Source organism: Puntigrus tetrazona, chromosome 11, assembly GCF_018831695.1.
Source record: "Puntigrus tetrazona isolate hp1 chromosome 11, ASM1883169v1, whole genome shotgun sequence".
NCBI lineage: Eukaryota > Metazoa > Chordata > Actinopteri > Cypriniformes > Cyprinidae > Puntigrus > Puntigrus tetrazona.
In genome coordinates, this window is record NC_056709.1 from 21,223,095 (window position 1) to 21,248,405 (window position 25,311).

Genomic DNA, 25,311 nt, shown 5'->3' on the forward strand with positions numbered 1-25,311 from the left:
AATATTGTGAAATACAGCATTTTTACGATTTCAAATAACTGCTTTCTAATGTCATTAATTTGCTCCTTAGTATTTTTTGGTGAAAGGCTACTTATTTTTTTTTTTTTTTTAGGATTCCTTGATTTAAGTTTTCTGGGTTTTATTTTTTCCTCTGATGAAGTTAATGCATCCTTTTCTTGGCTAATCCATTAAAATAAAGTATTAATTTCTACAAATGTGACTGACCTCAAACCTACGAACAGCCTAAAAAACCTGATACACAAACACACAGCGACACCCGAATACGTGTATGTAGAGCTTTATTTTTCTATACACATTGTGTCAAAGACACGTGGTGTGAATCTATATACAAATGTTTCTCAAAAGTACAATTTCACTAATGCCACAAGATACAGTGATATAAAATGATTAGTGATTGCAAAACCCACCTTAAAAATGCACAAAAAAACGGCTAGATTCTTGAGCTGTGCATCTCCTAGAGCTGGTGTGCTGTGCAGCTGACGTCAAACTGTCTATCAATAGACAATCTGAGTCAAACCCAGCAGGAAATCTGTGATTCATAGTTGCCATTCCTAACCAGATCTCGAGAAGATCTGAAAATGCTGAATTAGAATGTATTAGAATTTCTGAAACACAGTCATTAATCGATTTGTGTCATCTAATCTGTGTGAAAGCAATGACAGAGGCGGTTTGCATAAAAAGCCAATGCTGCTGCACACCGAGCTGCTGAACTTGTTTTGCTCTCCTAGCCCCGTGGCTTCAAGTAGGATAACACAGCTGTAGAATATGCACTGCGTATGCTGCGCTGGCTTGTAGATTGCGTATACTGCATTTTTACCTTTCCATACGCTCTCCCAGGCACCCTGCTTATGATAAAGATAAAGGCTTTGCAACTAGGTCACACTTTCGTTTCCTTATTGTGATTGATAGTCACTATACAATGCATTTATATACAAATATATTCCATTGAACCGCATGCATGGTAAGACAGAAATGTTAAAAATCACAAATAAGAAATTAAACAGAGAAAAAAAAAAGTTTTTTTTTTTCATTCCCCTAAAGTCTTTTATATATATATATATATATATATATATATATATATATATATATATATATATATATATATATATATATATATATATATATATATATATATATATATATATATATATTATGGGAAAACTCATTTCAATTAAACTGGAGTGATCCTTATGAGACTAATCTATTACCCACACTACATTGCTACTAAAGTGGAGGTTGCTTTTAATTGTATATGCAAATGAGACTCTGAAAACACAAACATCTTTAGCAGATGTCAACAGATGTATTAAAACAAAGAAAAGACTTCACTGTGGCATTCAAAGTGTTTTCACAATTAATTCACAGCTCTATTCCTTGTTACAGCATTTCCTGTAACTTTAAGCAAGCACAGTGTTGTGATGACCTTAATGTAGGGAATGGACATCTGAACATGTGGTATTGATTTTAGCTGCATACCTACAGTTCTGACTGGTATTTATGGGAATCAAGTTCATCTATATTAGTAACAAAATATTAGCTTTTTAATGCAGCGTGTCTATAAAATTTTCATTAAGTGCTTCGTTATGATTTATTGCCAATACAAAATTCTCTAAAGTGCAAATGGTCAATTCTCAAATCACTTTTACAAATAATTGAGCTTTTGGTCCATTTAGTGGTTCCGGGAGGCTCATCTTTCCTAGTTCATCCGAGGCACAGACTGTTGCCTTCAGACATTAGTGATCTCTATGCTCGAGTAACCATGCATTGGACTGCCCTTGGTCCTCTGCAGGATCTTGATGCGATCTTCTCTGGGTGGTGATCCACAGCCACCTTGAAAAGTCAATTCTCTCCCAACAGCGACCAGTGGATTGAATCGCAAAGGGCTCTGAGGAACGATAGAAAGGTTATTTATCTTTCTACAGCTCATTAACAATAAAGGTAGGCGCACGGACAAACATCGTTTGTCTTTATATCGCTTTGTGTCAGTAACAAGACAGCCGATACCTTGCCAACTTTTTGCCTGGGAGAAAATCCTTCCTCGGTTTTGCGGCAGTTTGAGACAGGAGAATGTGTAGGAGTCCCCTCTTTCCTGTAGTCCTGAGCCTGGTTAGTTCTGCACAGAAATACCACTCAGTCACACTTATTGCAGCTAATTAATGCAGTTACTGCTTAACAAAGTGATTATAACTCACTAAATAAATATAAGCATATGAAATAATTATCTAAGCTGAAGTGTAATGATATATTTATATATTAGTTACATATATTAGATTAAGGAATTATTACACAAAAACTCAACCACTCTGTTTTGCATGAAAAGACTTAAAAATGTGACGTTCAAAAATATTCTCAAATATTCTCTTTGACCCAAAAGCCATTAAAATATTACAACTGTAGCAAAGATGTTCACCAGTGATTTGAAAGTAGCGCCGGTCTTTTTTGACAAAGCGGACTGATATATATAGTACTCTTTGAAACGAGCGGTAAGGTTTTTGGATAGTCAGGCTGTATCCTACCCACCCACCCTTCTAGCGTGCACTCATTCAATCCCACAATGCACCGCAAAAACGAGCGTACAACCGATTTACAAAGGCTAGAGAATCCCCATAATGCAGTGTGAGTGTCGCGCGCCCAATGAATTCCCGCGTTTTGCCAGAAGATGGCGCCGGCGGCTGAATCCTCCATTCATTCGTTTACAAAGCGCTCCTCCTCCGTGGCTTAATACGGCGTAACACAACAGCACAGGTGAAAATACAGTGTACAATGATTATTAAATTGCTTAACTGGTTTATTCATAATTTCCGTGACAGAATTCAGATAAATCCTTTAATCTTATTACTAGAGCAACCCGTTTCAAATGATCATGAAGCAGCAAGCAAACTATGCAAACTAGCGGAAGTCTGTCCGAATTCACTGACTTGTTTCCCTTCACAAGTGAACTGAATGTGGAATGAGGGTATAGGGGGCGATTTCGGATACAGCTTAAGTTTTAGGTATGATGACGGCTATCACTTGCAATTTATATTGTTATATACAGCTAGACTATTAAATAGTCCCTTTGACTATTGAAAAGAAGCTTCACACGCCTTGCCGGGTTGAGAAGTACTTTCATTTCCTCGTATAGATGGCGATGGATCATGTGTTTATTGCTGGGGATGTCTAGAGCCTTGGCCATGGTGTCTGCACTGAAGGTCGGATCTAGAACCATCACTGCACCGTGAATGCCACTGTTCTGAAGGCTGTCAGCATATTCCTGCATAAAATAATTATTTCAACAGGTTGGACATTTCATCAGACACATTTAGACAATTATACATAGTTAAAAGTGTAAGTATCCAAATATGTCATGGGAAACTGATATTCCTCAGACACAGTTTGTCGTAACGGCTGGTGAAAAATCATTCAATGCATATTATTTAGAATATTTTTGATCAAATAAATGCTACCTTTGTTAATCGTAGAGACTTATTTTAAAAAGAAAAAAAATCTTACCGATCCCGAACTTTTGAACGGCGGTGTGCATTGTAGGCCTATAACTTTGTATTACCTTAAGATCAATGTCTCTGATCCATTTAATGACACGGTGGCTGGTCCAGACCACCGGATCCAGATCTCGATTTTCACACTGAGCACGACGTGCCTGTATAGTCTGCAGAGGAGTCATGATATTTTACAATATCATCAACAACATTTTTTAAAGAGAGTGAAATGTCTGAGTGATCCGATTCAAATGTAATACAAATACTAAGATTATGTAAAAGCGCATCGCTACTGCTGAGATGTAAAGCTGCGATGAAATGGCGAAAACAAAGAAAGCACTAATTTATCAACAGATTATTAAAACATTAATACATCTTCATTGCTGTTTTTCCCTGACACAGTCATTTAGTCATTACTTTTGCCGGTGTGCTGCCTGTGGCAAGCTTTATGCGTGCGCATATGTAAGTAACGGCTCATTATTGTGATTTATACAGGTTATTAGTAAACGTATTTAGTCGAGGGCAGCCCTAATACTGTGTGCTTGCGACTGTAAAAATTCTTGCCTCTTTGTCAAAGTTGAGCATTTGCAGAAGCTGAATGGCTGACAGAATGCTGGTAACATGGAACTTGTTGGTGACGTTAAAGATGGTCTCCAGGTCTCTCCTGGTGATAGAGTTCAGTACTCTGCCATCCACCAACTGGTTGTTGAAGACCTGTGAGTACTGGGGAAGCCCCACATCGCCCAGCCAGGTCTTAGACACCCAGTGATGATCCATATCAGCGGCTTTGGAAAGTCTGAGGGACACAAATGCAACAAAATCAGTGCCAGTGCATTCTTATTTGTACTTATTTTATTCTTGTACGAAGGTATGCCTGCTCACCCCCGGCCATTCTCTGCTTCTCTGTAGTCCTCAATAGCCAGACGGAGCTTCCTGCGGTGCATTGGGCTGTTAATGCCCAAACCCAGCTCCAGATCCTCATCTGTCAGCCCCAGCAACACCTGCAACAGGAAGCAGCTCGCCGTGACATCAACGTCGAGTAAATGTTGCAAGGTGAGTAATCGGTAACTAGGTTAATGTCAGGGCTTGTTGGAAGCATCAAGTAATTAAATATTTGTTGGACATTAAGATCAAGTACTAATTAGCAGCCACAGAACTGAAAATGTTATCTTAGAATGTAACTTTATCAGAGAGATAAATGGCTTATTAGTAAAATGGCTTGTTAGTTGTGTTTAGACACTACAGGTGAATCACTACAGATTAATCACAGTACGTTAATCACAGTACGTTAAGGCAGTTCCTTTGTATTTGTGCTGTTTAAATATTCAAATAATGCTTTATCTAATTATATTAGCACTGATTTGCATACATTTCCAGAAACGAAATCTGAACACTGAATAAAGCCAGATTAAAAAACACTTTCATTATGCATATTAGAGTTTCGAAAATGTTTTGGATAACTGATTTTAATGCTCTGGAAACTAGAAAATAATGTTAACAGGCTGAAAACTATTGAAATGGAAATCTGCAGACCCAAATAGAAAAAAGTGTAATGAAATAAACTCTTAAATATGTATTTTATGGCTTTTTTGCAATCACAAAATTGAGCAGTGCATGAAAAAAAAGATAGCACCTTGCTTTAAAAAGGGCTGAAATTAAAGAATACGCCAAAAAAAAGCATTTACCTTTCCACTCTTGACATTCTCTGAACAGGCACGCATGTACATGGGCATTGCCATGACAACCTCCAGCCAGGCCTGCACAGTGACCGCCTTCCACAGAGACATGGGCTTGCTGCGTGTAAGCTCCGCCTGCTGTAGCCGCTCCAGCTGCTCCTCGCCATCTGATAGGCTGGGATGGTTCTGGCTGGAGAGGCTGTCTGAGTCTGGATTGGTCAGGAGGGGCAGGAATAGGAGGGGGGGGCAAGTTTAAGGGGTTCAGAGGGGTTGAGAGCAAAACAAAATTGCCTTATCCATTCTGCACATGAAAGCTTGTTTATTGCTGCCAGGAATAGCACCCACCTCCATATACTCCTGTTTCATTTTAGTATTTTCTGCTCTTAAAATGCTTTTTAAATGAATCATTGCTTGCAAGCAAGAACCAGCGGATGTGATAAGGCCTGTGGTCAACTTCGAGAGGCCTTATCTATTTTCATATAACCCAGACACCCTCTGAAGCAAAACCACTTCTCCATTTACTACCTCAGACTTTCGTAACAAAACCACTTGACCTTCTCCCTCTTACTGTGTGAAGCTAAAACTCAATTGACTTACTTTGTATGATACTATACTCTACTAGCTAAAACATTTTACAGCATTGTTTTCTATCACAGTCTTTTTGTGATATATAGTGCATTGACTACACTGTAAAAACAAATTTTAAGTAAAAATGATTGTAGTATGTTTTTCAAAACTGTAATTTACCCTAAAATCATACACATACATATTATTACAGACGTTCCCTATAATATGTTGTCATTTATTACATTTTACACATTCTGTTTAAACACAACAACAAAATCACTGCATTTGATGAAACTTGTATAACCCACGCATGTAGTTTCTTGTTTATACCAGCAGGCGGCGCCCTATAAACTAAGCTAATGCTGTTGCAGTGGTGTCATTCTTAAGATGCTTGACTTTCAGTCGAATCTGTATAAATTACATGAATAGCTAATTATTTAGATTATTTGGTGTCTAATATAGCCCAGGTAATGCTAAAATGTGTCCTGGCAGGTAAAAATCAAGATTGAAGTCACCCTGAGGGTCAGACTGAATCATCCTTCTTTTTAGGCTTCATCAGATTTTAATTAGCTGAAAAAATTACCTCTATAAAACTCATTATCTGATGGGCATCAGGGCAGAGGACGCCTATTTCTAACTTTTAGAGGAAATAGGTACTCGTTTAAGCAAATACAGAGCCTTGACCTTGTTTGAGACATCTGGGAGCATCCGCTGGCTTTATGGAAAAATGGATTTTAATGGAGATCGCAATCTGTTTCCATTTCAAGTAATGAGAAGGAAACACCCAGTTGCTCTGAGTTTACTTTAGCAAAGGTCTCCAGCATCCTTCATGAGGCTGTAAATAGAAAACCCTCATCAAGAAAGCCTACGTTTTATGATATTTTAATATATATCACTCGTGTAGCATTTTTAAATAGACCCTTAAATTAAATGAAATCAACATCAGTTGGTCATGAGATGATGTTTCGGGTAGAGGTGCACATGACCGTGCTCATGTTTTGGATAAGGGTGTACATGATAGACTTGTTCCAGTTGACATATTCGTATGAGTTATGAATGTAGTGAGTTTGGGGCATTCTCATCCACTGAGGTCAGACAATGTTAGGACACGTGTTAACACAGATGGCGGGTAATTACAAATGAAGAGTAGAGTGGGGTCACCCCAAACCACGGCAACCCCTGAACAAGAGGGTTAAGAGGAAACCATTACATGACAACTCGCACACAAACACACACACAGGGTCAAGAAGAAAGGCACATGAATGTTGGGTTATGTGTTTTTATTTTAAAATAAGTTTTATTTTAATTGTTGTTTTTTTCTCTTTAAATCTCCAGAATGTTAAAACCTCCTCGTCAAGTCTGTAAATTCAAAGATAGTCTGGTTTCATTGAAATGACCTCTTTTCTAATCTTTAAATAAAGTTCTTTAATAGACTTAATCTTATATCTGACATAATCTACTTTACAAACCTTACAACATAAACTCATTAAAATGACATGAGGAATGAAGTTCAGTTTAATTTAAGAGATGAAAATAAAAATAAAAATCAGTGCCACCAAGATGCAAAGGAAAGCTTGAAACAGAAAAAAATATGTGATATGTCAGCGAGACAAGAGTCATGACATCATTGGGTTTAACATTAATGGAAAATAATGTTATGGAAGCAGGGTGTGTTATGAGTTCTTACAGACATTCTATTTGCACACTTGAGAAAAGCAGGAAAAATATTTCTATGTATTTTCTTACGTACTGCAAGCTGCACTATAACCCTTTGGCACTTTACTGATGTAAGGTCAGCACCCGGTTAAAGTATAGTCCAGATTTGTGTGTAAATAATCTACATTACGTGGAAACAAGCTTCCCTAGTATCACTTCAAAATCTAGCTTTATTCCTTACAGGTTAGAAAATGTGTTTTTTTTTTAAATGGAAACAATCTAATAAATAATGCTACATATCTTTTAGCAAAAAGGGGCAGTCACATTGGACCACAGAAAAAAATAAGACAAGGACAAGGCCTGTCTGAGACGTACTGTATCTTCAGTCCAATTATAACTGAACTACTATGTCATCATAATTGAACCAAAGCTGCCTAAAGTATGTTTTCATTTGAAACAAAGTATAGATTTGGGGAGGTTTTCAATTCGCATGTGTCAAGATTAAAAAGATCCTTGGTGCAGCCTTGCAAGAAGACATAATACATAATAAAACATTTGCTTTCAAATGATCATTATCCTGGTTTGGCATCTGTCTGAATGCAACTCTGAGGTAAATGCACAAAATTCACCTGCTAAGATGGGGGTCACATTTATCACTGCTCAAAGCAGTTTTGCTGGGAAGATCAAGTTATTTCAATAGCAGTTTATTTCAATAGTAATATCCGGTGATGCAAATTTAACATGTTGACCAGAAGAGACGCTTGACGGTGGCTCTTTTTGCCAACAAAATCTTGTCGAATTTCGCTAATGTGACCCCACATTTATGCAGATTTTCCTCTGTGATTAGATTACTGAGGTGAACAGCTAAGGCAAACATTTAGAAAAAAAACCCCATTGTATCTGGATGTAGCCGAGTAAATCGTAACGTCAAACGTTAAAAGTGCACTCAGTAATTTTTTTTGGTAATGTTGCATTGGAGGCCCTCTAGTGGCGCGGAAGCAGCATCACACATTGTTTTCAGGTTATGCAGAATTGTCATTTCCAGTCAGAATAGTGTGAAGTTTAGTGGTAATAGGTATAGAGTACCTAAATAAGAGTGACCTGCTCCATGTACAATTAAATAGCTGTAATTAAATAGGCTCACATCTAATGTGATCAGCTCATGTTAACGGTTTCTCTCATCTCTTTGTTTCAAATCTTTTGATTAGGGCAAAAAACGACTGAGTGCACATTTAAATCTTTTGGACGGGCCTCATGCTATGGTGTATGAAGACAGCCCGGAGCTCTGGGTTCATGGTAGTAGCAGTCATGAAAAAGAAGCATTCCACATGAAGACATCAGCAAACACAAGGTGCACAAGAGTTCCTATTTACAAATGCTCAGCAGTAATTCAAGTTTCCAGTTTATAAAAAAGAGACATATATTACCACAAATAAAGCATAATAACAGCATAAACATATTCACACGCCAATGATCCCATGTATATATTTATATGAATGTAAACATATGTACATATGCATACATATATAAATATATATTTCATTTACATAGATGTTTTTAAGTGTCGTTATGTACATTTCAAGGAGGCAGCAGTTCTTCCTCTTTCCTGTATTTTTCATGGGGAATACATTTGAAGGCACACACAAACGCTTACGCACGCTCGCACACACACATACGTTAACTCATACAAATCCAGGCGTACGCTCCGCACACACACCTCTAAACGCTCACACAATAGCACTATCACCAGTCAGCATCCTCCTCTATATAGTAATCAGGGGTGGAAGTACCATCAAACAGGCCAGGATCCAAGGACTTGCGTTGCGATTTTCCCCGGGCAAACACTCGAGAAAGTGAGCCGAGACTCATCTTCTCCTTCTTCTTCTTACGCTTCTGGTCCTCGAGGTCCTCCATGGACTGTAGCAAGAACAAGAAAAGGCAGAAACAGAGACAGCGAGAGAGGAAGGAGAAGAGAGAATAGAGAAGTAATGGTGGACATATGGGGGAGGTCAGTCATGTGGTTTCATCAGGAATCTCAGGAATATCTGCACTCTCTCATCAGCACCGCTTTAGGGGGCCACACATTCCAAATTTGGTTTATTCGCGCTCTTTTATCCTGGATTAGGAGATTTTACACTTATCATGCTACATCTTGTTTTTTCCATTCACATTTTTGGTTTGGCAGCACATTATGATACCAATGTTTTGAGATTTCATCATTGACTTAAATTATGCTATTAAAATGCAATCTTGACAAACACTTTTATAGATCTTGGTCTTTCTATAGTTGCTAAATATCCAAAATCAGACCACACCAACCAGTCAGGAAGACCAGTGGAAAATGTGCCTTTTTTTTAAAAAAGAGGCATGTTCCTTTAAAACATTTCGATCCAAAAACTTTTTAAAAACGTAAATTAAAGGTAAACAATTAAGCTATTTAAAAACATAAATTGAAATAAAGCTGAAAAAAATAAATATTAAGCAGATATTTTGTTCTTGCTACCTGAAATAAGTTTAAGTTGAATCACTAAAATGACAAAAACTAAAAATGGAAACCAAATTAAAGCTAAATAGAAAATGTATATATAATAGTATATAAATTAACATATTTCATACTTAATTAACATTGGCTTCTACATGCCAAATGTGCAAAACGTGCTCTGTTCAGGCTTGTAGAGCACAGCTAATTCTCACAGGTACAAATTCTCTCTTTTGATTTATCTGCAGTAACTAGCATCAAGACAAAACGGGCCCCTGAAGCCATGCTAATGAGCAGCACAGGGACTGAATATTTGAGAAGAGTGAAGGTGGAGATAAAAACAAGTTGGGAAGGCTGATTACTTGGTCGGGGGTGCCAGGCAGCTCTTACATTGCAGAGGGAGTGAGTCCTGTGGCGGGGCGAGTTGATGTCGCTCGGGGTGGATGAGCGGTCGCCGTCGGCAGCCGAGGCGTCAGAGATGATGGAGGGCTGGCGGGAGTGACAGGGGCTGATCCTCAAAGCAGCTGGGGTGGCAGGAGACGGGTGTGTGAGTGGACTAAAGGAAGACATTTGGTGTATCTGAGCATGCAGTCGTGTTGGCCTGTACCTTGCCTGTCCGCGGGGTGCGAATGGTACAGGGTCTGTTGACTCTGTCTGATTGCTGCAGTCAGGGGAAGGTCTGCTTGCATCACCCACTCCTGACTGCCGTTCACCACCGGCTCCGACGGCATCGCCAGAGAGTGACGCTTTGGCACGTCTTTAGTGAGGGTGGCCAGAGACTGCTTTGCCTGGGGTACAAAAACAAGCATAAACACATCGTATCATAGGCATAATAACAAGAACCGGTCAAAGTTGGGTCAAAAACTGTGAGACCACGATATAAAAAAATTCACATTTAAATTGAATCAAAAATGTTTGTTTTTCCATTAACCATGCATAAAAGTAAAGTAAATGTATTCTAATAAATGTATTTTCTATTTATTGAAAGTTGTTTTCTAGATTGATAAAAAGCATTTCCTAATTATACAAAATTATAACAAAACATTCATTTTGATTAATTCTATGTTCATTTGGAAAAAGAAAGAAATATATTTTTACCATCTTTCGGCATCTAGATGTTAAAGCTTATAAAACATCTAACCCCTCAGATCGCTCAGGGGGGGAATCTCACAATCTCAGTGGGAGTGAAATCATTAGTAGTGCGTGTGTGTGTGTGTGTGTGTGTGTGTGTGTGTGGCGGGGCACAACAGATTACGCAGACGAAGTGAGTAATGATGCTATTACTGCACTGTTGACAGCCATGTGCCTCTTCATGGGGATTTTTGTATGACTGCACGAGTCCATACGGCTGTTTACACATCATACTGCCAATCCAGCAAAATGTAAAATTGCGCAATGCAGCTAGGGTTTCATGATCCATCTATGGATCTTAACTGATGGATTTAGAGTCTGATATATCTGCAGTCTGTGCCCCTGAGACATAATTTGAGAGCCTCAAATGATAAGAGACACAAAACCCCAATAGAGAATGAGTTGAGACTATAAGAGGTGTAAGTGTTTATGGCATTGTGGGAAGTGAAAGCGTACGTCTGTGAGAGAGACAGATGAAGAGAGATGCTATCTCACCATAGTGAGCTCTGCCTCCAGCTCTTTGATTCTGTTCTCCTTCATGTCTATCTGGGAGCGCAGGACGCTGGCTTGTTCTGTGGCCTCTTTGGTCTGTCGGCGCAAGTCCCACTTCTCTCTCTCCAGCATGTCCTTCTCTTTAGCCAGAGCTTTTACCGCGTCCTCACTCTCCTGTAGGGACAGCACACAGCCAGCGATGGGCAATTATATACATGTGCTCAAGAAACTGACGATCCATTTCTATGCGAATCTATAAACATAATGTTGAACCTGTATCTTGCACATACAACTAAATGCCAAAAAGTTGATTAAAAAACATTTTAAGGATCTTCACTTAAAAGCGATGTAAATAATAAAAGCAAAGACATAATAAGTTGTATATTTGAAAAACAAAACAAGTTTTTTTTTTTTTTATCATTTACATGAAGAAGATACAATTTTTTTTTATGTCTGTGGGTGTTACCACAATATAAAAACACAAATAGTTGATGATCATAGCTTTTACCTTACTTTTAATTAAGAGTGACACTCTTGATTATATGTTGGTGGTGAAATTTGATTCACGGGTAATGCACATCACCTTTCTGTGCTGGTCATAGTTTCTGATGAAGTCTCTGAGCTGCTCTTCTCGGCTCTCCAGTGTAGTGTACAGCTGCTGCATCTGGTTCACCAGGTCAGCCTTTTCTGCCTTCAATCGCTTCCGATCACCCTTCATAGCTAAACAGAAACACAAACAATCAGTTTCATAGTGCAATAATAATAGTCTCTTTCAGCAAGTTTAAAAAAAAATAATCATAACATTCCTAAATCATAACATTTATATTTCATAATTTGTGGCTGCAACACAAATACAGGCTTTGTGCTCTTTGTACCCCTATCTGTCAAGAGAAGAGCTGTAGAAATATAAACTGATGGATTACCCTGTGAGTGTGTGTCTTTTGTTTTATTATTATCGCTAGCATTAATAAAAACTGCATAGTAATTAAAAGTAGTGCAGTGCACTGCTCCAAATGGACTCCAGGGGGCACCATGCTCCACTATAAACATCCCACACAGAAAAAAAAAAACATTTGCGTTGTTTGTTACAAAATAATTAACAGCAAACACAAATGCATTCAGTTTCAAGGGTTTAATTTGAGAGGAAGTGTGAGGCGTAACACCTCATAACAATTCGGTATCTTTTATTAACGTTTCATTTAGGAGTGTTCAGGTCTGTTTTCTTGCAGCTTGTACAAAGTAAATCATTTATTTTACTTGAGGCAACTGCCTCTTTCCCCCTAAACTGAAGAAGGCTCCTCATTCCACAGTCAAACCCGTTTTTCCACTATCATTTGAGAGCGTTGACATTCATGAGCACACATGCACCCTTCCACCCATCACTAACCCACCGTCTCTTTACTCCACCAGGGCCAAAACGAGCCAGATCTGCTTTAATTAGCTGAAAACTGTGTTTGACGCTGTCTGTCGTGTGTGGAATATTTTTTATTGACTGGCAGGTTCCTTTTTAGGTACAACAGGTGTTGCATTACAGACTAAACGACTAAGTGTCAAGTAACACAGTTGACCTAGTGTAAAGTGTGTCAGAACTGAGCGCAGGGTGTGCAATGAACAGGTGATCCCTGTAGTGTGGAAGAACCATTAGAGAATATTTTGATGTGATTCCTTTAAGATATTTTGATCAACACTTTGATAACCGAGACATGTATAGACAAAAACATGGCGTCGTGGTTTGCTGTAGATATTGACAGCTGCTGTCCTGTTACTGTAACTGTAGCCTCGAGACACCAACGAATTAACTGTTTGACTGGCTGAAGTTATCCATTTAAAACATATTGAACACTTAATATAATGTCGATCCATTAGATAACAATAATCTTAAACAAAACAACGCTTATTTTTAAGACAGCACCAACACTTTTCAAGTGAAACATTTTACAAAAGGAGATTAAATGGACGGATAATGTAGACTTTCTTCTCAGATTGTTCTCCTGAGAAAAATGCAGGTTATCTAGATTACTAGGATGTCTAGGGTATCATCTCATGTGATTCAGAAGAGCTCAACAATGTCTTAAACTGTGCTTAGTACTGTCATTATACCAAAAGTCTGGGATTATTTTAATATGAACATTATCAATAACTCAATATGGAGTGTTATGCTTCTGCATTCATTTTATAACTCTTTTATTTTTACTGTATTTCAACAATCCTGTAGAAATCGTACTAGCATACTGAATAAGAAGTATAAACTTTTTTTTTTTTTTATACATCCCTGTTGAATTAAAAATAAACATTTCGCTCCAAACTTTTGAGTGCGTATGAACTGATCATCACTTTACGGCTAAAACAAAATAGTTGCCATGGCACTTTTATATGTCAGCAGCACTTGAGTTTACTGCTGTCATAAAGCACATTTCAAAAACCCTCCCTTCACACTTCATTCTGAAAGCACCTCCAGCTCACACTGCAGGAACGCACTGATAAGACACACTTCTGAACGAATGACGTTATATATATCAAAACCCAACGCTTTCCTTCAGTGCTTATGTCCTCTGTTTATACAAGTCTCTCAAACACACTAAAAAAGCATTAGACACCAGATAAACAGATAGCAGATAAGATAAGCTACACACATACACACACATTAAAATATCTGGTGACAGGTAGAAAAGGCATCTATTACTCCCTCAACTGAAATACACACCTCACACATACTTGAAAGGTCTTTTGATGGCATTTCTTTCATCTTCAAACTGTTTTCCATCCTCTTGACAAACAACCTCAGTTTTATACTGTGCTTTATACAGAAATATAAAATAAATCATACTATGTAATTTATTATTAGTAGTATTATTATTGATTAGTTTATTTAAGGGTTAGTTCACCCCAAAAGGAGAATTCGGTCTTTAATAATTCGCCCTCATGTCGTTCCAAATCACAAGACCTTCGTTCATCTTCAGAACACAAATTTAGGATACTTTTGATCAAATTTAGATTGTTCTGACCCTCCATAGACAGCAACACAACTGAAATAATCTAGGTCCAGAAATGTAGTAAATACATCAGTAAAACAGCTTATAAAAAATTCGAATTTGTATTTTCCCGAAGATGATCGAAGGCCTTATGGGTTTGGAGCGACATGAGGGCGAGTAATTAATGACAACATTTTCATTTTGGGTTTAATAGTAATGTGTGTGATTATTAAAAGATTTAAAAATATATATCACATTTTATATTAGGGCTGGACGAAAGTAGTTATAAAAACAGATTAAAAACCACACTGCGACAGCAGGCCAAATTAGCAACCCTGACTTTTCCCTTCGAAACATACTATGGCGTGTGTAGTCACATGACTGTCCAGAACTGCTTTTTACATGTTTTTAATGTAATGTGGCTTAAGCAGTAACAAATCAGCATATTATTATCTCAAAGTTTTGTTTCCAATCAAGACTTGGAGAAACTTGTTTATGCCTTTATCACCAGCAGGGTGGATTATTGTAATGGTCTCCTCACCGGCCTTCCCAAGAAGACCATTAGACAGCTGCAGCTCGTCCAAAACACTGCTGTCAGGATTCTCACTAGAAGCATATCACACCAGTCCTCAGGTCCCTATTCTGGCTTCTTATGACATTTAGGATTAATTTGAAAATAAATCACTTAATGGCCTAGGACCTAAATATATTGCAGATATGCTCACTGAATATAAACTAGAGTATAAAACAGAGCATTTAGATCATTAGGATCGAGTCAGTTAGAAATACCAAGGGTTCAGACAAAACAAGGGGAGTGGGCTTTTAGCTATTATGCCAAACCAGCGTCCAGAAGAGATCAGATGTGCTAAAACATTAGCCATATTTAAATTCAGACTCAAAACACTGTGCATTTATTGAATGAGAACTGCATTCAAACTGACTGCACAGCATTTTATGTATAAACAATTTCTATTTTTAACTCTTTTAAATCATTTTAAAAGTTAACTTTGTTTTATTGCTGTGATTGTTTCTTTATTTCTGATTATTTCCTTTTATATAAAGCACTTTCAATTACCATTGTGTATGAAATGTGCAATATAAATAAACTTGCCGTGCCTAAGACGTTTTGGTTTTAAGAAACATGTGCTTGATTTAAACTGTCCAAAATATTCATTAAATAACCATAAATTGTTTGTTTCCTACAGTTACTTTAAAATCACAAAAGATAAAAAATGCACACTTTCATTAGGAAAATTATCCCACAGCTTAAAATATTTATGAGAGCGAGTAAATACATAAATACAATATTTTTTCACTAACTGTAATCAAGGTTATATGTTGAGTTTTTTATTTTAGGTGAGATTGTCCAGTCCTATTTTCTCTCTTTATTACCTCTTTCCTTTCCTTTCTTTCTCTCTCTCTGTCTCTCTCTCTCTCTCTCTCTCTCTCTCTCTCTCTTCGAAAATGGAACACAGACCATCATTATCACACCAAGTATTTTCAAAGACATTTTTGCACTTTATACCGAATTTGTATTGAATTGCAACTTGACGCTTGCTGCTTGAGTCTGTGTAATTGTGACTAGAATCATTTTTGTAAATAAAAGCTTTTGTAAATTCTTTCTTTACTGTAAACTAGTCAACCTCACTTATCAACTAGCTGGATGCCCACGGTGACCCATCTCTATTACCAAAACAATGACTTGGGCAGTATTGATGTGTCCAGGGAGGGCGAAGCGCCCGAACAGCACACAGGGGGGATTTCTCTGGTAATCCTGCAATATTGGCTTTGTGATTGGGGTTCAGACCTTGTAAGGCCTCCTTGGCACGTTCCAGCTCCTGCTCCTTCTCCCCCAGCTGCACCTTGAGCTCGGCGGCGGAGAGCGTATCGGCCGAGCAGCCGCCGTGCGAATCCTCCAGGTCTTTACTCAACATGTCCTTCATCTGCCTGAGGAGGTGCACCTCCTCCTGCAACTGAGCCACCTCCTCCCTCAGCAACACTGCAGGAGAAATCCAGAGAGACGGAGATAAAGAAATCACTTATTAACAAGTAGCTCTCAGCAAGTCTTCTGTTTTGATGCTACATGTTGGCCAGCAGGCTAAGAGGAAACAGCATAATTATGACAAACAAAGAGTGGCTGTTAAGATACTTCATTTTTTATTTTCTCACTCTTAAACAATGCTATCTTTCATCCCTTTTTAATCACAGAGAAGCAGATCACATAATAAAAAAGCATCATTCAGATCTGGAGGGGGTGAGAGACAATTTCTATGCCATTTTCAAGGCTCTTTCATAGAGTCAAGGGAGTTGGAGAACAGACACATTAGGAATGAGAGCGAAACCACAGCAACAAGAGCGGGACACAGGCCCACTTAAAGCAAAACAGCGGTAATTGGCAATATATCAACAAATACACAAGCAAAATTGTTAAGGCACTGAGAGACGGGAGGCTGAGAGGACAAAAAAATGTTCCAGAGCCTTTTTTAATGAGCGGAAGAGTGTTGCCTACTTTGCTTTGAATGACAAACAAACAAAAAAAAGCAGCCCATATCTCAACCCTGCACAGAGACGACAGAGCAAAGCTGACTGAAGGTCTTTCAAAAGCTCATGTGGCGACTTTCTGTTGTCAACATTTCATTTCAAGTCTTGTCCCTCTAATGTGGCGGAAATTCCCAGAACATCATCGAGTTGTGAAAGTAAACCGAATTAGCCGAGCTGCCAGTCAGGTGCGCTCTGCCTCTGCTGATATACGCTCAGTAAGTGAATAAATTAAACCGAGGCCTTCGCTCAAGCTACTCTGCATTACCAGGCAACAGCTGCAACATCCATCTTTTTCAAGGGAAACGAGGGAGCTTATCAAGTAATAGAATTCAATTAACTGTAAACTATAATGCACCCACGCTGCAGCTTGGACAATGACGGCCTGGCTGGGATAAAATAAATCCACAGCACTTATCAAGAGCAATCAATACAATTAATGAGGTATTTTGCTTGGAGTGCAACACGGTAATGTAGAATTCATTTTACCAGGCATGTTTTTTTCTTTTTGCTTTTGAGTGGCAGTTGCAGTCCTGTGTGCATAAGACACAACAAAAAACATTTCTTAACAAAGCAGCGGTTAATTATATAAACTTTTTTTTTTTTATTAAAAACACGTTGAACACAAAACCGTAAGAACGTTGTTCACCTTTAAAACACAAGATATTTTAAATAATTAATAAAAATAATGTAATTTTTTGGGGTGAACTATACCTTTAAGATTTTTATTCCTCTGCTCAAAAACATAATATACATGTTTTTATTTCTGATATTAAATGATTGGATATTAGTACAAATACATAAATATTAATCAAATGTTAAATGCATTAATAAAACATTAAAACATTCTAAAAATTAATAAAAAAAACCATTATTTTTTCCATAATCACACCAAACTAATGTGTATCAACAACCCTTAAATATTTTGTATATAGTGTATATATTTTTAGAATTTTATGTCATTGAACAAAGCAGTTTAATATAATATAATATAATATAAAATAAAAAAATTATATATAAAAATAGAATGGGCTCAATAACTCTTAGGGTGTGTTAAATGTATTAATAAATTAATATTATACAATTAATCAAATTAATGAAAAAAATATGCTATTATTTCCATAATTAAAATCACACCAAATAAATAGATGTGTAAAATCAACAGCCCTTAAATATTTTGATGGTGTGCACTTTTTCTTATGCAATTTAACAGAGCACTTTATTAATGAAAGATGTAATTATTTAGAAGTTGTGTTTAATGGCAGGGTGCATGTGTCAGCTGACTCTGTGCATTCGGTAACCGCTGGTACCTCACCTCCACTTTAATGTGACATGAGAACACTCAATGAAAGCTCTTCCAGATAAAACTGACAATTAAATCACTTAAACCACTAGTGTCGCAATTCGATAGCGGATGTTTGGAAGCGATCCCACTCTTAACGTGCGAGACAGAGAGGGGGCCGGGCCACGAGCAGAGATAGCACCAGGTGCTTGAGGCATTTCTTCAGCGAGCCGCTGACAAGGTGAGCGTCTGCAGCGCCGCTGATAAGACAGAGACAGGGACAGCCCATTGGTCAGTGCCCACTACCAGGGAGAGGCAAGCAACCGGGTTTCAACATGGCACAGAAAGCTCCTTTTCCTGGTAAGTGTCATCTTTCATGTTGTCGCGTTGGAGACCAAAGCCACTTATTCATTTGTTTAACTCTGTCGAGACTTATTTGGGGCACTGGGTCCAGCTGTTGTCCTGCTTTGAGCCTCAGCACATCCACAGAGCTTTGGCTCGCTACCAGTATTTGTACGAGAACTAAGTAGCTTCTGCGCTCTGTAACAGAGGTTCTGCTGGTGTGTGCCAAACTCTTGGGCTGAGAATGCAAACAGTATGAATCATAAAATTACACATGTATGAATCATAAAAATCCTTCACGTTAAACCACACATTTTGCAGCAAACACAGCGTCGGTCTCTGAACACTGAAAAATATTGGGATAAAAAAGGGCGCTCTCAACAGCAAACAACATCTCTGACATGCAGAAATATACAATTCTGTTCAGTTTTATTTACTCTTAGGGTTCCCAAGATACAAACAAATCAGTAGACCACAACACTTCTTGAGGATGTTAAAGAGGTTGAGACAGAAGTCAAAGGTTGCATCAGAGGCAAATGCCAGAATCAAAAACAAAACAACGTTTGCTACTGCGAGCTGGGAAACTGCACGTCTTGACAAGGAATGGACATTTGCAAACAGAAATACAAGCGCGTTACAACCGAATCAAACAATACAATTCAATAAAACTCGATAAAACCTGTGCAAGATAACCCAAACACTGTTTTGAGTGAAATGACTTTACAGTATCAGTGTGTTAGCTAAATGTCCACTAATCATTGAACCAAAACTATAACTATTAAAAATTGTCTTTGGTTATTAAATAGAAAAAATAAATATGAGATGAAAAACTAAAAATCCTAAATTAAAATAAAATATTAAAAATAAGTACATTTAAGTATTAGAATCACCAAAACAGAAAAAAGTTACATAGATCGGAGTTATTTTTCACTATGATTACTAAAGCCTTATTTGGACGATAGTTGTTTCTTGTACGGGTGTCTGTAAAAATACATTTAAATATTAGCGATGAAACTCACGGATCTGGATAGTGATTTATTGATTTAATTTAACGATTTATTAAGTGGAGGAGCGAGTTCTGTGATCCTAAAATGAGCTGCTCACATGGCTAGTCACATGATTGACTGCTGTAAATAAAATACATTTTAGTTACAAATTTATTCTTATTATTGTGTAAGATGTATTTAAAAATACTTATAATTGCGTAAATCGTATTGGATACCTGCTGCTGCCATAATAAAGACCCATTTGTTAAAAAAAATATGTATGCAAATTACACCAAAGTACAACGTCACATTACGGTATTCGGGAGTGGTCCAAAAGACTTTAAACATTGAATTCAGCTGGCAACGAAAGCACACAACCTTGGTGTTTCTCAAAAAAAAAAAAAATGTAATTCTGGCCGGGGCTTACGATGCCAAATAGCCTAAAAGTAGCAGTTGCAGTAACGGACTGATGTACTGCACTGACGTGAATGATAAAGAGTATTAGGAAGACTGCTGAATCGATCAGTAAGAATGAAATATCTCAGAGAGTATTTGTGTGATAAAATAAATTAATAACCATTTCAAGTATTATCAGGCATCCAAAAGTCAGCCTTTAGTCAGAACCAAGTTGAAATATGAGTTCATAGTCTCTGTTTGAAGAAGCTGATGAGTCTGTACTCGCTGGATTGTGAGAAATCTCATCACAACTTCATGAAAGGAGAAAGTGTCTTTGAGTCTTTATGCTGTAAGAACCGAGGCTGATATACACAAAAGCAATCAGGCCCCTTATTCCCCAAAATGCAGTGTTCAATCGATTCTCACTGGCGTCATGTCTCCTTCTCACTTATCATCTCAAGAGCCAAACTAACCGTGCACTTTGCTTTGCAGCCTCAGTGTGAAGATAAATCGAAGAAAAACTAAGCCATCTAAGTCAAAAAGTAGTTATGGATGAGTCAGTAGACAGTACAATAAAACTACAGAACTTTATTTTCTAGATTTCATTTTTCAGCAAGTCTGCTGTTCAAACTAAAATCAAGTAGGTCGATGCGAAGCACCAAATACTTGTTTAACTTTGATTCCACCCCACTCATAAAATGGAAAATGATTTAATTTAACAGGCCAGTAAAATCTCAATCACACTGATGCAGCTGCCTGGTGCCACATAAAATGATGACAATAACCAGCTATATAAACTTTGCAGCGGCAGCAATATTTTCTACTGCATAGATTGTCTTTATCTGACAGTTTTTGGCCTGCGGTTCCACAGTTTTGTGATAAAGCATTCCGTAAAGGGCTGGACTCCAGAACGCATGTTTCAACGGATCTGTAGACAAGTTCTGATGTATAACCACCTCCATGAAACTCCCAAACAACCTGTAACCGTAACTGGGTCCTTAGGCAACTCTAAAAACAAATGTCCTTAAAAAGGAGTTCATAGAACATATAGCAGAAGAGGAAAAACTAAGCATTGCATCTTTACATGAAGTTCTGGGGTCCCGATGGCCCTAAAAGACTTCTAACCCAGATTAGACCACATAAGGTCAATGATGGAGCGGTTGCAGGTGTCTCCAGGCTCTGGCACACTTTCCAAATCTCAAGAGACGGCTGGATTCACGGAATGATCCAGATATTAAAAGGGCCATTCTTCACACAATGCATTTTGCAAGCAATAGCCTACTGAATAAAAAAGAGATTCACAGTTTGTGTCAAAAACAAAGGTTTTACTAATTAAACAATGTACTACAGAAACATTTAATACCACGGATTAAACATCAATCAACTAAGGATTTGCTGTGACCAATTCATCTTTTATTAAAAATGTAAAGCATTTCCTCTGGACATGGGCACACTGTCAGTGCTATTTTCCCACAATGATTTCCCAAAGCAGCTTTGATGCTGGCTCTGATATGACCGTCTAAGAGGTTACATTCTGGGAGTCCATTTTGGGAGTTTTTTGGGGAGAGTCCATGACCATGAAGCAGCAGGGGATTTCACTGTGAGCCGCAGTGGTTTTAATCATTGATTAACATGAGCGAGCGGCATGCTGTGAAGAGTTCAAAAAACCTCTCGCTCCGAGCCTGTGTGAGTCAAAGAAGGTGAACCGATAAAACACAAAAGAGAATATCATTAAAGTGGATTATTCCGATTCCAGACTATTCTATCTCGTTCTTAAGGCTCTCTTTGATTTCAGCTTTTTCCTTTGAGATATTATGATCAATGCAAAGGAATGTTTCATCATATACTTTCTTTTTCACCACTTATTTTTTACATTTTATCCTTAGGAGCATAAGTTCACAGCAAATACAGAAGCTGTGTGGTAAGCATCCCACACATGTATGAGAAGCAGTCCTCGGGGAGGTTTGAGTGTAAATCTTTTTGAGGATATTACATGCTTTAATACCAAATCTGGCTTTAGATGTTACAGGTCAGTCTGTAAGGTCTTTGTTCATTGTAGTTAGACAAATTACATTCTTTTTTTTTTTTATAAATATTCTGGGCTCAGTGCAGGTTAAGAGTAATTTACAGCACTTGTGGCATAAATGTTAATTACCAAAATAATATACATATATATATATATATATATATATATATATATATATATATATATAAAGAATGAAAATAAGGATTATAGTGCTGCTCTTATAGTGAAAGTGAATGGGCCTATCTGAAAATGATTTAATACTACTGCTTTAAAACAACATGTGTTTGATTTTAGTCTAAAAATTGAAACAGTCATACCAAATATTACAGCTTTGTTGCTATGACAACATACAGTAACCTAAAATCCTAAAATGCCTGCAAAACAATTTAAACCTCTTTGCTTTTTCTCTTTTCTACAGAAAATGAGGGACGTTTTTTTTTAAAAACCTGTTCACTGATTTTATTTCATGGGAATATTTCTTTAATCAGGATCTTGTTTAGTAAAATATGTAAATATCCTTAAAACAAGATTGCAGCAAAATTGTAGAAGACAGCAAGTCTTGTTTTCAGAAAAAATTTACTCGTTTTCTTAATAAGCGCAAATCGCACTCAATTAGGTTAGATTTATGCACACATCAAGAAATGAATAAGATAAAGAAGCACAATACGATACACTCTGCAATTTAGTGTTTCCAAGTAAATGTATGTTTAAATACTAAAAAACATGAACATGGTGCAAAGAGTCGATCTATGGAGATGCGAAGCTTAATGGTCTTCACGCAATAGATCGGAGCAGGGCAGCTACGGGCACGTATGCATCCCTGCAGACCGATAACTGGCTTCCGAGTGAGCCGTTCGACTCGGATGATTATGGATATAATTCACAGGCAAAGAACGTGATTCCGTGGGTTGCAGCGGGAGACCTCAGAGGTTGGTGCCTTGATGATAAGGGCCACTCTTCATCTGATGGATCATGCTGCTAATGCCTCTTACGCTGAGAACCAAATTACAGAAGCACAAATCACGGCTCTCGTTTGTGGCTTGAGAGGAGAGCAGAGGTCGAGAGAGGCAGGGAGTGATACTCTCATGCTGCTTTGATAGCGGTGAATCCAGCCATGCAGTCTCTCTGACCCCCCCCCTCGTCAATCACAGAGCTGCATGCAAAAACACTAAATGCATTTGAAAGGTTCATTAAAATAACATTTTACATCAGATTAAGAAACAGCTGCAGCTTTTGTTGTATTTTTGATGCTGGTGTTCCAACTGGGCTTATTAGCTAGCTTACACTTGAAATCAAAACGAACACTTTTCATCTTATTTTTGGGATATCGTATGTATTTTATGATTAATGAGTTATCCATGCACATCATAATTTCTTTTTTACAACAGTAATTAAAAAGTGAATATGAATACTAATAATTTACACAGGATGCATTTATCATAAATTATAACTCATAGTATTCAGTTACATCATTTCTCAATCTGACAAATTGTGACTGCCAAATATCTCATTAATATCAAACTAAATATTAGTTTCAAAAAGCCAAAATATCATGGCAGCAACACCAAGCACTAATCTTGATATTTACTACTAAAGCACATATATTCCTGAAAACTTTACTCTTAAAACAAAGCACACTATTAATACGTTTTTTTTTTTTCCCGCAGGATCTCACCTGTTCCTCAGTACTAGTTCTCACTTTTGTTCTTTTCCAGAGCAAATTGTGAAACTCCTCATTTGTAAGTTGTTTTGAATAATAGCATCTACTAAATGAATAAATGTAAATGGAATTGTAAACAGTGAGCCAAGCCATAACTGCAAAGCACAGTCTCTGAAGAGAAGCCTGTCAGAAACACTAAATATCAGCTCGATTTTGGATTTGGATTGGATTGCTCCTTGGAACAACTGCCAAAAATGCTAAATGAGCCAGTTACTAATACATCAAGTGAAATGAATAATTCCAAGACAGTTTTATTAATCCGGATGAAATATTTGCGTACTCCACATAAAACCCCAGCCTGACCCAAATATGCTGCCCCATATAGGCGAAGAAAATCAACATCAGCATTTCTTTTAAGACCTACACAAGAGCTTATATCAAAAATAGCACCCACGTCAAATGACTTTTTTTTTTTCTTTTTTTTTTCGAAATCAGAGCTGTGATAGAAGTATTATTATAAGGTACAGTAGGAGGTGTGGGCTGCTGTACTACGATAAAAGCCACTTGAGCCAGCAACAAAATACATGCATGAAACTGCATTACAAGTCTCAAGCTATGCAGAGAGATTGCGGGCGACACACGTGTGCCTTTTGTTGAGAAAATGTGGCTTGTGTGTAGCACACTTTTGAGATGAAGAGACGATTTAAAGCACGTGTCGCATGGCATCTGTGAAAAATCACATTAAATTTTGCTTGTATTATGGCAAAAAGTGAGAAAACCTGCGAGTGTGCGCGCGTGCGTGTTTCAGTCCTCTGTGTAGGGATATCTGAGGGCAACAGCTGTGCTGAATTAATTGCTCTGTGTTTAAATTGCAAGCAAGTTCAGCCCATGCCAACTGGAGATAGTGGTAATTGATTCACACTTTCATTAAGGACAGATTAGGCCAAGCCAGCGGATGGGCAGCAGAAGTGACTGGCCAAAGCACGCACACACATAACTCATTTATATTACTAGTACTACTATTAATAACATTTAGGTCTTTATAAACATATTTATATGGTTTCTTGAGCACCAGATCAGCATGTTAGACTGATCTCTGAAGGAGCATGTGACACTGAGGTTTGGAGTAATAGTGCTAAAAAAGGGAAAATTTTGGAAAATGTATATAGTTTATACATTTATATAAAATTCAATATAAGAGACTTTTTAAAAATAGAGATATTAGTAAAATATGATTTCACTATACGTATAAACAATAAGAAGAAAAAGAAGAAACTCACACACAAAATAAACCAATTACTAATGAACTGTGTTATGATTTTTTTGATCATTAAAATGATTATTATAAGCATTATAAAATGAAACATTTTCCTTTACCTTTCACAATGCAAAATAGCATTTTAGCAAATGGTAAAGGTAATAAACAAATGAATTAATTGTAATTCATTTTTGGGCTGGCTCCAAATAAACAGCTTGTTCTGAACTTTCCGATAATATATATTTACATGTGCCTGCACACATTTACATGCCCAATTCGTGTTTGGAAACGGCCCGCCAGCGACGGTGAAGTAATAAGGGCTCGAATTCAAATATTCAAAACTCTGTTAC

At 37.4% G+C, this 25,311-nt stretch overlaps 1 protein-coding gene across 5 annotated transcripts in view; it reads right to left on the reverse strand.

The window, feature by feature from the left end:
• Positions 1–1,172: 1,172 nt before the first annotated feature.
• kaznb (kazrin, periplakin interacting protein b) overlaps positions 1,173–25,311 on the reverse strand; it is a 124,846-nt gene continuing 100,707 nt past the window's right edge. For 2 of the 5 annotated variants that reach the window (XM_043252041.1, XM_043252042.1), the window contains 13 exons: positions 16,281–16,472; positions 12,085–12,221; positions 11,505–11,675; positions 10,486–10,666; positions 10,269–10,402; positions 9,190–9,316; positions 5,186–5,385; positions 4,383–4,501; positions 4,065–4,296; positions 3,569–3,670; positions 3,108–3,274; positions 2,026–2,134; positions 1,173–1,906 (listed from right to left, as the gene is read on the reverse strand). In XM_043252041.1, coding sequence (XP_043107976.1) covers positions 1,748–1,906; positions 2,026–2,134; positions 3,108–3,274; positions 3,569–3,670; positions 4,065–4,296; positions 4,383–4,501; positions 5,186–5,385; positions 9,190–9,316; positions 10,269–10,402; positions 10,486–10,666; positions 11,505–11,675; positions 12,085–12,221; positions 16,281–16,472 — 2,030 coding nt within the window. In that variant the 3' untranslated portion in view covers positions 1,173–1,747. Of the gene's footprint in view, positions 1,907–2,025; positions 2,135–3,107; positions 3,275–3,568; positions 3,671–4,064; positions 4,297–4,382; positions 4,502–5,185; positions 5,386–7,008; positions 9,317–10,240; positions 10,403–10,485; positions 10,667–11,504; positions 11,676–12,084; positions 12,222–16,280; positions 16,473–25,311 lie in introns of those variants that run through there. The other 3 variants (XR_006252084.1, XM_043252043.1, XM_043252044.1) reach the window with 3 other exon arrangements.